A 13072-nucleotide genomic window follows, 5' to 3' on the forward strand; every position below is an offset into this window, starting at 1 on the left:
TATGTCAGTGAAACTGCTTTTAAAGTCGGGTTACCATGTTGCCTTATCTTAGGGGAGGGCGACACTGCAATAAGAGACCCGCAGCACAGAGTCCCGAGGCCCAGGTCTGCCGACTCACGCGGGTGGGTCTACAAATAGCAGTGTAGATGCTCTGGCTGGAGCCCGGGCTTTGAAACCCCGCATGAGGGAAGGGTCTCTGAGCCCAGGCTCCAGCACAAGCCTGAATGTCTACACTGCTATTTTTAACCCCGCAGCCCACATTTCCCCGCCTAAGTCAGCTAGCCAGGCTCTGGGATGTGCTGCTGCGGGTTTTTTATTGCTGTGTACATGTACCCTTAGGTACTTATCTGGTGCCCATTACCATAGTGTCTGAGTGCTTCACAATCTTCAGTGTTATCCTCACAAGAGGCTAGTAGGCTCTGATTTTTAAAGCTATTTAGGCACATTTTAAAATATATTTGGGTGCCAAACTCTCATTGATTTCAGTGGGAATTAGATGCCTAAATACATTAAAAAATCAGACCCTTAATGACTTGGCCAAGATCACAGCAGAAACCTTAGGCAGAGCTTGAATTTGAACCCAGAACTCCTAGACTAACACCCTATCCACTAGACCATCCTTCCTGTCAGAGCCGCACGCCTCTCTCCCGAAGCCCATTTTAATGATCTCTAGTGAACATCCCTGCCAGTTGGGCTACACATGGTTTCAAACCTGTGGCACGTGAATGTAAACCTGGCTAGTGAATTTTAAAAGCGGGTCGCGTGGCCAGGGCTTTAATGGAACCCAAGTCAAACAGAGAAGGTGTTCACCTTTGGGGAGCTCTGCCATGGCTGTTTACACTGGGCTGCTGGCACACAGCGGCCCTATAGCCGGCTTGCCATAGGAAAAATTCCACGGCACAAAGCCAGACTAGTAACTCCTACACCACCCTTATTGCAGGGGTTGGAGGTCACTCCAGGCCTTCTCTAGGCCTCCGGCTGCCACAACAGCTCCTTGTAGGCATTTGCAGCCACTGTACATTAGAACACCCTGAAGACTGCTCTGATTTATGCTGGGAGACTGGCCCAGATCAGGGAGCACTTGGGTGGTCACCTTTCTGCCCCTCCCTCTGCTGAGCTGCACCCAGTGCTCCTGGGCTAAAGCGGGGTAGCTGAGCGTTGACACAAAGAGTTCACAAATGTTGTCCCTCAGCGCGTTTATAGCTGTAATCTGTGGCCGGTCCTGGGCATCGCACCCATACTTTACAATGAGGAATTGCTTAAAACAAACGGAAGTATTTCTCCACACAACGCACAGTCAGCCGGTGGAACTCTTTGCCAGAGGATGTTGTGAAGGCCAAGACTATAACAGGGTTCAGAAAAGAACTAGATAAGTTCATGGAGGATGGGTCCACCAATGGCTGTTAGCCAGGATGGGCAGGGATGGTGTCCCTAGTCTCTGTTTGCCAGAAGCTGGGAATGGGCGACAGGGGATGGATCACTTGATGATGACCTGTTCTGTTCATTCCCTCTGGGGCACCTGGCATTGGCCACTGTCGGATCCTGGGTTAGATGGACCTTTGGTCTGACCCAGTGTGGCCGTTCTTATGAATGCAATCAACGTGTGTGTTCAGAAATGAACATTCACATTACATCTCCTTTCATGTGCAAACTAATCTTTTTCTCTCATTTATACTGTATTTATCACAGTGTGAGTTAGTCTTTTTCGACAACACATGAATTAAAAACATTTAACACCCACAATCCAGATTTTAAATAATATACAAATCACTTCTGTTTAGATTGCTTTCCCTTCCTGTGTGTAAACCACATGCCATATGGAATATGTCTAATCAGTCTGCTACGAAATATTGCATGAGATCTATTTAGCAGGGCTCTGGGTGGTTTGGCTGGAAGAATGAATTGCATTGGAATGTCGGTGAGTTATCACCTTGGCCTCATTTATATCTGTATTCCAGACCGCCTCACAGTAGAAGAAAACTGGACTGTAATCTTTAAATGATAATGTACCACAATGACGTCACTGGAAAGAGATTCACCTTGGGAGGAAAAATACGGGTGGAAAGTAGGAATCTAAATACCCCAGAAACCCTCATTGAAATGACTTGTTGGGAAGAAGAACCCAGTAAGAGTGTGTTAACTCCTCCACGGCAAACCACTGCTGTCCATCTGTGGCCTGCTTGCTCACATGGGAATAGCTGCGTTTCCCCTCCGAAACAAGTGGAACAGCTGCCTGGCTTCGGTGGCACTCGGATCAGTAGGGAAAGCCTGGTCCTCTCGGCAAGATGCAAAGGGTCCCGATTCAGACGTACACTATGCAGCGCTGGAGCGATGAAGTAATGGCCGCATCGCGCTCCAGTCAGGAGTAACGCTACAGCACTCTCTCGGCAAGCAGAAAACCCAAAGCCCGGAGCCCCTTTGGGTTTGAACGGTAGCCCCTTTGATGCTACCAAACGGAGTTGCGTCTGTACCATTGTTATTCAGTCCAGCAAAAATCAAAAATCTCCTTTGCAGATTTCTCTGAAGCGTGGACGACAGCCCACGCCAGATGGGGCTTCTTTTCCAAACAGGCTCAGGGAATGCCCTTCAAACAAATCTAAGCAGGCAGCGACAGAGGCGCTGCTGATAGGGCGAACTCCCGCCCCACGTGACTGAGGAAAGGGAAGATACCACGGTAACAGCCCAAGGGCCGCAGCTCACAAAAGCTTGGATCGTTGTAGCGGAGGTAGTTTGACCTTGTATGGTACAGGCATTGGGTCCTGCAGGGCTCACCCGCTGCAGTGATGAGCGCTGGGTAAATGCTCAGCTAGGAGCGCTGGGGATCCTTTCCGGTATCTGTGCCTCTGTGTCAACTCCATGGCCACCCATGGCTTCCCACAGCTCCCTCACAGAGATCCGCCCCGGTTCCACCCCGCTTTAAGGGCCTGACCAAGCCCCCATTGAGGCAATGCCTACACACCCATTGACTAGTCTGGTGCAGGATTAGGCCATAGGAAGGCAGGTGTGGGGAGACCCTCCTCCAAGCATTTCCATTCGTTATCCACAGGCTTTTCACCAGGGTGTGGTAGGGGGCGACCCCAACCCCACTGGGGCTCCTTGACGCCCAAAGGCACTGCGTGGTGAGATGGTATCACAGAGAAAGCTTGCAACTGGACACTGGCGGCTCGGATGCCACGTGCAGAGTGTGCAGCCTCTGTTGTTGCACGTCCCTCTCTGCATGTGCAACCAGCAGCAGCTGCACAAACACCCGCACATCTGGGCTGGCCGGAGAGGGCAGCTGTGCGCACAGGAGCGGGTGTCCAAAGCCGCCGCCAGCTGCACATTCTGGCCTCACTCGCGGCAGCCCTTCGTTTTCTCGGCGTTGGTAGCCGTCAGCCATTCCTGCCTCCCAAGCCTGTTCTGTTACGCCGCATTATGACACCCTCACCGCAGCGCCGACAACTTGCTGAGCTGGATCCTCTCTTGCAAGAGAGCTTGGCCAGGATGACCCAGGAGCCAGGCCTCGAAACCAACCTGTGTTCTTCTCTCGCCTTTCCAAGAGCAGCCACAAACCCTGCTGCTCTAACCCAGGGCAAAAATGCAGAGTGGTGCCCGCACTTGCGGATCCATCACACCTCTGTGGCATGCTCCCCTCTTTTCCTAGAGCTCCGGGAAGCCAGTCAAGGGTAGCCGTAGTCTTCCTGTTCTACAGGCTGGTAGTTGTTGTTGATGGGACTAGCCTAGGTTGACCACCTGGCCCTTATTTTCAGGGACGGTCCCTTATTTCATTGATTTGTGCTAGGGGGACCACCCGTCCCTTATTTGAAGATGCATTGAAATGTATTAAACCTGATCACAAGTACCATTTTAAACATTCAGTGGAAGCTCCTGATAATTGCATTGTATACCTGAGGGCAGTAGAAATGTACACTTCAGAGAAAAAAGACATGATATGCTATGGGGAATGGTTTTTCCCTAAAAAGCCCTTAAAATAAGGCCTTGTCCCTTGTGTTTCATGTGGTTTCCCCTCATTCCCATCTAACACAGGTGGTCACCATGGGCTGGCCACCCCCATGCCAGATTCTCTCCCCTCAAACCTGCAGAGCGCCTCGCCCAGGACACCCCTCCCCACACCCAGCACCCGGAAGCACTTTGCAGGGCAGAGGAGCTGCGGTCGTGTGGACAGAAGTGCAGAGGCAAGAAGCCTTCCCATGGAGACCCTTGACTCCAGTTTAGGGAGCTGAGTCTTAGCCCTTCCATTTCTATGGAACAATTCCAGGCAAACCATGAGCTCAGCGTCCTCCCCCCAGGCAGGGAAACACGGACCCCTGGGAGTCGTGGGTATCATGGTGGAACAAGGGCTGCAGGATTTGGGCCAGATTTGCTCAGCGACCAATTCATCAACCCCCCGCCACAATGACCACAAACCTGGTGAAAAGGAGGTCGGCTTCGTATTTCAGGTGAAAATTCAGGAGAGCAGCATTATCCTCTTTGGTACTTTCCTGTTCTTCGCTGTCACTGGAAGCCAAGCAAAGGAAAACAGCATTTAGGCCACTCCACACAGTGGGGGAAACAGCCCACCCTGGCGTGAGGATTAATTTGCTGACTCCACAGCACAGAGTCCAAATGGGATGATGGCCCCTAGCTGCTGACAAGGCCTTCTTAGGGCCCATCTCTTCACGTACGAACTGTCAGAGTTGGTAAAAAATAGAGGGAACTGCTTTGATTTTGTGCAATCAATTTTTAGGAAGGCAGGGGAATGAGATTAACAACATTCTGCAATTACTTGTGCCTATTTTGGCAGGGGACAGAGGCCCTTCACCTTGGCGCTTACACCAGGCAGGGCAGGTGGGATAGGATCATATAAAAAGGCACTTATTGTTGACACGGCATGATTCACAAACTCTGCAAAGAATTAAGCTCCACCTAAACTCTAGAGCAGGGATACTCAGACCTCAGTGGTTCTGGAGCCAAATTAGCAATCAACATTACCCCAAAGAGCCACAGTCATGTGAATTCACTGTTTCATTTTATACTTCTCACAGCAAAATGACTAACCAAATATTATTATTTTATCAACTACAATTGGTTAACAACATAGTAAAAGCCTCCTGATGAGCGAATAATTAAATCACACGGTGTTTGCCACAAATCTGACAATTACCTAGAACAGCAATGAGAGTCAGTCAGGGCCAGTGAGATCGCGGGCACATGTATAACTATGGCAGCTGTGCTGGGAAAGTGGTACGCAAACATCTTAAAGAATAACTGTTGAACTTCTAACAAGCAGCACTCTGTGTCCAAAAAGAAACTCGTCCCCCATCACTCTTTTGTGAAAATGGTAAAGAATCACAGGACCAGATGCTTTTTTCTAACATTGAACAAGAAACTTTATTAGAATAAGGGAAATTATGTTCTCTCTCTCTCTCTTCCTCTGTTTCATTGTCAAGCTTCTGCCTAAAATTTTCTCTAGGCCTCTTCCTGCCTAGTTTCTGCTGGCATTTCAGAGTCTCAGTCCAGCATATAACCTCACAATTCCCATTCTGTTTTATTTTGCTTTGGGGTGTGATTGCCTAGAGTAGAAGACAGAATTTGCAACAGGTAAGCATCTTCTCTCATAGGAAGTAGCTGGTAGTGACTGCTAATAAGGATAGTTCTAGTGTATCTAAGGATGTAACTAAATTGGTAGAAAATGATTTAATTGAATCAGTACAACTCTATAGAATGGACGCAGTTATACTGGTATGAAGGCATCTATGGTGGGAGAGCTGGTTTATAAGTCGTGTGATGTTAGAGGATGGGCCCTAGAGGGTAGGGGCATGATACAAGTTAGGTATGTTCCATGCAGACCTAGGTTATTTGACTGAGGTTCAGGAAACTGGGTTGCCTCTGGGGGCAACACACTCATTCAGTTGTACAGTGTCTGGTTCTAAACCTGCATTCATTGAAATCAACAGCAAAAGGCCCATTGTCTTCAGTGGGTACAGGATCAGACTCTGATTTGCACCCATGTCTACACTGCACACTCAACCCAGGCTCTGACTCAGGTTTGAGCCCGAGCCCCACTTCCATCCACACACAAATCAGTCTGACTCAAGTCAGCAAGCACATAGGACCCAGTTCCTAGCATCCTGATAGGACCCTGAGTCCTGCTGCCACTCAGGTCCAAGCCCTGTCGTTTTGCAGTGTGGACACAACTCAAGCTGCAGGATCCAGTTAGAAGGTCCAGTAGCACAGTATGGACGCGTTAGCATAGCTGTGAGACCCAGGTCCAGCAACTGTAAACCCAGATTTACAAGACAGTGTAGACACTGGTGCGTGGGTTTGGAAACACCGAGCCCAGAAGCCAGGGTCCCACAGACCCGAGTTTACAATGCAATGTAAACATATCCTTGGAAACCAGTTCCGGATGAGTCAGAATTTGCCCTCTGGTGTTTTTCTGGAAGATGCTTAGTAAATGTGTGCGGAAGTCATAGAAAAATGTTACTGGTGAACAAGCCAACAGGAGCAGATTTTCCTTAGTAACTTTTCCCAGGTCAAGGCAGTGAATTTCGGCTACACAAACCCTCCTCAGAGCACAGAGCAGCCTTGAAAAATTGTCATGTACATTTACTAGACCAGGCACAAAATCTCCTTCACTGCCCTTTGCCATGATGATTGATACGGGAAACAACAAACAAAAACAAACCAACAAAACCCTAATCAGATTTTACTTGCCTGTCAAAATAATTTACTCATGCTGGGCAAGTGGGTGAGTAGAACTTTACAAGCATAAAGTATTTTTACGGGGAGTGTTTGTGTTTGTGAAAGTAGCTGAATGAAAAGCATTGGCAAGTGTCACTTTCTATTCATCCACACACCCGGGAATATTGCTGGCAGCTGAAGCAAACCATCTATACAGAGCGAGCGAGCGAGCGAGCCATGACTTACAAGTACAGCGCTACATATTTTCTAACAGCCAAAGGTAATTTCATTTCCATATGCTATGCCCAGGGTGCCTCTAGAGCAGAGGTTGCCAGCTTTGCTGCATGATGCTAATAGATACTGAAGATTGAAATGCAGGCTCTTGTCAACTATGAACAAAGCCATAGAGTATCTGTGCCCTCCAAACTCCCTCAAATTAAAAATCTCAGGCTGCCATTGCATGGGGATGAAGGGAGAGAAGTGAAAACCATCGACAGTTAAGCTGCAATAGGAGGGAGAAGATGACAGGCGCTCTAAGACGAGATCTGTGCAGGCAGCATTGTATTTAGTTAGAAAATAAAGGTGATAAATATGTGCAAAGGGAACAGAGAAATAATGCGATCATTAACCTGTTGGCAGTTAGATAGATCTCCATGCTTTGAAGAAAAATAGATTTGCTGAATTCGAAATCCAGGCGAAAAGCCACCTGTGGAGATTAAAAACAGATTGAGAAAAACCACCTTAAATAAATAAAAAGTTATCCAGCTGTTGCAGACACGAGCTTCCCCTCTGCCACTGTCCTTTCCTGATAACCCTATCGCAGCAGAACATAATTTTCCAGCCAGTCACAAAGTGCGTGGGAGAAAGATCACTGATGAAATGTTACAAGAGAGGTTGGCAGGTCTCAAGCAGAGCCATATCTTTCCAGAGAAAACAGCTACTGACTTTGTGGTTTGTGTGTGTGTGTGTGTGTTTAAAATTATTACTATTATTTAGAATAGAGAACAAAAAATCCTTTTTGTTAAAGGCCTATCAGGCTCACTGTGCCATACAGTTAACTCACATCTGAGGCATTGTTTCCACCGACGGGGGACAATAAGTGCCAAAGAGATGTTCCAACAACAATAAAATGTCATTAATGGCAGATCTGAAAAAAACATGGCAAAGACCTCAAACTGTCTGGGATCGGTGCACAGCTGATTATAATATTAGAAGTCTACTCCCGCTCCCAGGGCCAAATTTCCATTTCCAGCTTGTCTTTGTTTTCGCAGGACCAGAACTACCTGATGCCACGCAGATGCATTCTTAGCCCCTGTAGGTCATGAGGAATCGGGCTGCTCCATTTTATTTTATGGCCACGAGCACACAAGATGGCTTTATTGCAAGGTTTAAATTCTAGAGAGGTGAATGAAGCACATCCATCATTTTTGAGCTTCTGACAGGCAAAGGTTTCAGACTAATATATTGTTTTGAGTCTGGGAAAGCTTCTATCATGACCTGCTTCTTTATATTCCAACACGTCAGACTGTCACCCCATTTTCCCTCTAACATAACATACAGGGAGTTGATATATATGCTAATTCATAGAATCATAGAAGATTAGGGTTGGAAGAGACCTCAGGAGGTCATCTAGTCTGATCCCCGCTCAAAGCAGGACCGATCCCCAACTAAATCATCCCAGCCAGGGCTTTGTCAAGCCGGGCCTTAAAAACCTCTAAGGATGGAGATTCCACCACCTCCCTAGGTAACCCATTCCAGTGCTTCACCACCCTCCTAGTGAAATGGTGTTTCCTAATATCCGACCTAGACCTCCCCCCCTGCAACTTGAGACGATTGCTCCTTGTTCTGTCATCTGCTACCACTGAGAACAGCTGAGCTCCATCCCTTTTGGAACCGCCCTTCAGGTAGTTGAAGGCTGCTGTCAAATCCCCCCTCACTTTTCTCTTCTGCAGACTAAATAAGCCCAGTTCCCTCGGCCTCTCCTCATAAGTCATGTGCCCCAGCCCCCTAATAATTTTCATTGCCCTCCGCTGGACGCTCTCCAATTTGTCTATATCCCTTCTGTAGTGGGGGGCCCAAAACTGGACACAAGACTCCAGATGTGGCCTCACCAGTGTGGAACAGAGGGGAATAATCACTTCCCTCGATATGCTGGCAGGGGTCCTACTAATGCAGCCCAATATGCCATTAGCCTTCTTGGCAACAAGGGCACACTGTTGACTCATATCCAGCTTCTCATCCACTGTAATCCCCAGGTCCTTTTCTGCAGAACTGCTGCTTAGCCAGTCGTCCCCCAGCCTGTAGCGGTGCATGGGATTCTTCTGTCCTAAGTGCTGGACTCTGCACTTGTCCTTGTTGAACCTCATCAGATTTCTTTTAGCCCAATCCTCCAATTTGTCTAGGTCATTCTGGACCCTCTCCCTACCCTCCAGCGCATCTACCACTCCTCCCAGCTTAGTGTCATCCCATCATCCAGATCATTCGTTCTATTTTGTAAGATAACTTAGCAGTTTGTTCCTTATTTAGCAGAAGAGAAAAATATTCATATTGGTAAAATGTGCCACAAACACTGGATATGTGAAATTTGGCTGCAGATGCAAAATCATATCCACAATCTTCCTTCAGCTCATTCTGAGAATTGCAACATTTAAATCGGGATTTCATTTTGGCTTTTGAAAACCTCCAAGTCCAGGGATACTCAGCTGTCAGAATGGAACTTGTGGTAAAATCACAGGACTGGAGATCTGGGTTTACTTCCTGAATCTGCTGCAGGCTTGCTATGTGACCTTGGGTAAATTACTTAATCTCTCTGTGCCTCAGTTCCCCATCCAGGGTGCCAGAACAGGGAGAGCCAGGGGGCCATGCCCCCCTGCACACTTTTTACCATTGGTAAAGGCAAGCGACGGGGGGAAGGGGCGGAGAGGAGCGAGTGGGGGGAGGGGCTTAGTGGGGGGAGAGGCAACGCGAGAACAGGGCCTCGGGGGAAGGGGCAGGGTGGGGGCAGGGTCTCAAGGGAATGAACAGCAGGAGGGTGGGGGCTCTGGGAGAAGGGGTGGTACAGGGGCAATGGAGGGAGGCACCTGGCCTCCCCCACTTTTAGGGACCTTCTGCCACTCCTGTCCTCATTTGTCATATAGGGATAACAATACCTCCTTTCTCCCACCCTGTGTCTTGTCAACTTTGACTGTAAGATCTTCAGTGCAAGGATTCCCTCATTGCAGGTATGTGCAGAGCTTAGCTCTGATCTCAGTTGGACCCTTTTAGTGCTAGTGTTATTTGAATAACAACAAGTGGGGTGTGTCTTTGAGCCCATATATAATGAACTGGCTTTTAACTAAATATGTTAACGCTCATTAAAATGTTTGATCCGTGTTTCTAAAATATTAGCTGATCTAGAACTAAAATGAATTGATAGGGTTAAAAAGAATGATACCGAAGAGTTTATCTGAAATTGCTCCCAGTGAAAACACCCTTAACCACGACACGCTCTTCACCAAACTATTACTAGTGAGGTTTCCTTCATTCTGTCTCTCTCTCTTCTTTGTTTTTGCACAAATTCATGTGAACATCTCCAGTATGATGAATGGGGGGCAGAGGGTCCGGTTGAAATGAAAGAGAGAAGAATTTAGGTTGCTCTACCTAACCAGTTAAAGGTGACTCATTTTGTAAGGCAGGAACTCTGGTGAGAAGTTACCAGCTGCAGATCGGAAAGCCAACATTAAACTGTGCCAAAGGATTAAAGTCAAATTCTTTGTCTCCATGTGACTGGTTTTAATTTGGCTGCCTGAAGATCTGCTAGGATTCAATGCAACTTTTATGCTGCTGAAACCTCTCAGCTGACCTATTGTCCCCTAACACTGGCGGCATTCTGAAATAGAAAAGAAAGCAAATACTAGTCTTTGAATAATTTTGCTCATCATTCCCAAATGCTGCCATGCCCCCTGCCCACTTTGTGGCACCACCCGGGTTCTGCTGCCAGCAGCCTTTCTGCGGCCAAAGAGGAGGGGTCGGAGTGCCCCCTGGGCAGGATATTTCATTTGGACTTGCCAGGTCGAATAACAGAAACTATCTTTACCTTTGCTTTGGCTCGGAAGAAGGGGTAGCTAACATTGCACACCTTCTTGTTGGGGCGCTTTTCTTCATTCATGCATTCAATATTGACGTCTGTATCATCCTGAAATGGAATACAACTGGTTACCAGAAACACCAGAGATACCCACAGCACATTTCTCGTAGCCAACACGCTCCTTGCGGCTGTGTACCCGGACTGGAAGACATCCGAACTGAGGCTCTAAAAACAGGGAAACCACAGTTGTTGAAGGCCAGACATTCTTCCAGTGCAGTTGTGTTAAACTATTATCACATTCACAGAGCAGGCTGCTCTAAAAGCCAATTTCAAATTTCTTGCTTTAAATCCTACTCTGGGATTTTAGATACAGAAATGAGTGAAAAAGACCAAATAAAACTGATTATTCTAGGACCAATAATCACAAATAAGAATAGATTTTCTATGATCAAATGTGCTAGAGAAATAACAAGAAATAGCCCAACTTACTTTATTATATGGTGACCACGTTAGTGATAATTGACCGACTTAGAATGTACACTCTTTTGGGGCATCTTTGTGTTCTGTTTGTATAGCCCCTGCCACAGGGAGGTCCTGCTCCCTGACTGGGGCAGCTAGGTGCTATCTTAATACAAATAGTAAATAATCATCACAAGTCAGGGCAATTGCACCTGTATTCCCCTTCTGTGGTCAACTCTCTTGAGTGGAGACAAGGGTCCCACCCGACCAGGGTATTTCCAGGCTGTGCAGTCCCCTGACTATACTGTGGCATTCCCAGCAGAAGGCAGCCTGCCTAAGCAGGCCTGCTTCTCTTCTCTCTTCAGAGGCAGTAGACAGTGCAATGGCCCAGTTAGACGTTATCACACAGCTCTTTCTAAGCAAGCCCTTTTAGTGTTAAGGTAAAACCATTACAGAGAAAACACATTAAAAACAATACAAGAACCTACCTGCATGCTAAAAAGCTTCCTGGAGATCAGCTCCTAACTCCAACCAGGGCTCTGGCTGGTGATTAGGCCTCCAACACCTACCCAGGAGCGTTTCCTGTGGTCACCAGTTCAGAACAGCTTTTGCTTGGAACTAGCTCCCCCATGAGTGACTGAGTCCCTCCTTTAGCCAGCTTGGGTCTTTGAAGAGACTGTGACTAGGTAATGAGCCACACAATGGGATTCTCTTCAAGGTGCAGCTTCCAAAGGATGGCCCTGAAGTGAGACATTTGTATTGCCCTCATCCCAAGTATTTCCTGGGACCCTTGCTCAGCTAAAAGTTCAGACTGTCTGCTCCATTGTTTTCAAGAGTCCTTGGAAGCACATGACACTTCCCAGTGTTTACCTAAGTCCTGTCTCCTCCTTAAAAGATGCTACATACCAGCCCAACATTTGCATTTTAAAGCCATGACCTCTGAAGACACTTTAACTTAGTTCAATATGGCTTGTCCAGGAGATTGCATGATCTCTGTCCCAATAATGAATCAGACAATGGAATAATAAGATAATACAACAAATAAAATAAACTTGCTATATTTAATGATACTGTCAGCAAGGGAATGCTCCTTCAAAAACATGACCTACAGTAATGCTCCAAATAATAGAGCTTGTAACAGTGATGCTGCAGTATAGGGAGGAAAGATGTCATTTTAGCTAAGGCACTGGATTGGGACTCCGGAGCTCTGAGTCCAGTGCCTGGTTCTGCCACAAATTCCCTGTGTGACCTGGAGCATTGCCTTGGTTCCCGTTCCCTATCTGTCAAGTGGCACTGCTTACACTCTCTCCCATCCTTTGTCTATTTGGCCTCTCAGCTCCCTGGGGCAAAGACTGGCTTTTACTGTGTGTTTGTACAGCATCGAGTACAATCCCGGAGTTCGGCTGGAAACTCAAGGAGCTACTTATTACTCTAGTTGATTTGTCTTTGTCATGAACAGTAGCAAGGAGCACATTAGTGGAGCTGAGCTTTCGTAACTGGGAACAATGTTTTCTCTGAGCGCTGCTGCATTGCGCTTACTCTGTTACCTCATATAACAGTTTTCCTTGGTTAATTTGGAGTAATGTATCAGAAAACACACAGCGGACCCTTACATTTTTCTGATTTTGTGGGCAACATGTCCCGTAATTTTCCATTGGCACAACTTTTAAACCACCAAATGGGAGCTATTTGATACCCGGAATGGTTATGAAGTCATTTAGTGGATGAATGAATTCGCAGCAAGATCAGCAGATTTCCCATGAAGCAGGATATGGAGGTCTCTCTCAGGAATTGCTCGGAGCACACACTGGAGGGCTTACACATGGTGTCATCCACTCTGAGACTGTTACTATGCTCCCAGCCAGAATGATGGCTCAAAGCTCT

The 13072-nt window shown here is 47.1% G+C and overlaps 1 protein-coding gene across 2 annotated transcripts in view; it reads right to left on the reverse strand.

Moving 5' to 3' along the window:
• ITGA11 (integrin subunit alpha 11) overlaps window positions 1-13072 on the reverse strand; it is a 167419-nt gene that overhangs the window by 15100 nt on the left and 139247 nt on the right. For both annotated transcript variants that reach the window (XM_075133254.1, XM_048867418.2), the window contains 3 exons: window positions 10739-10837; window positions 7293-7369; window positions 4408-4497 (listed from right to left, as the gene is read on the reverse strand). In XM_075133254.1, the coding sequence (XP_074989355.1) occupies window positions 4408-4497; window positions 7293-7369; window positions 10739-10837 (266 nt within the window). The remainder of the gene's footprint in view (window positions 1-4407; window positions 4498-7292; window positions 7370-10738; window positions 10838-13072) is intronic.

This window comes from Caretta caretta, chromosome 10 (assembly GCF_965140235.1).
Source record: "Caretta caretta isolate rCarCar2 chromosome 10, rCarCar1.hap1, whole genome shotgun sequence".
NCBI lineage: Eukaryota > Metazoa > Chordata > Testudines > Cheloniidae > Caretta > Caretta caretta.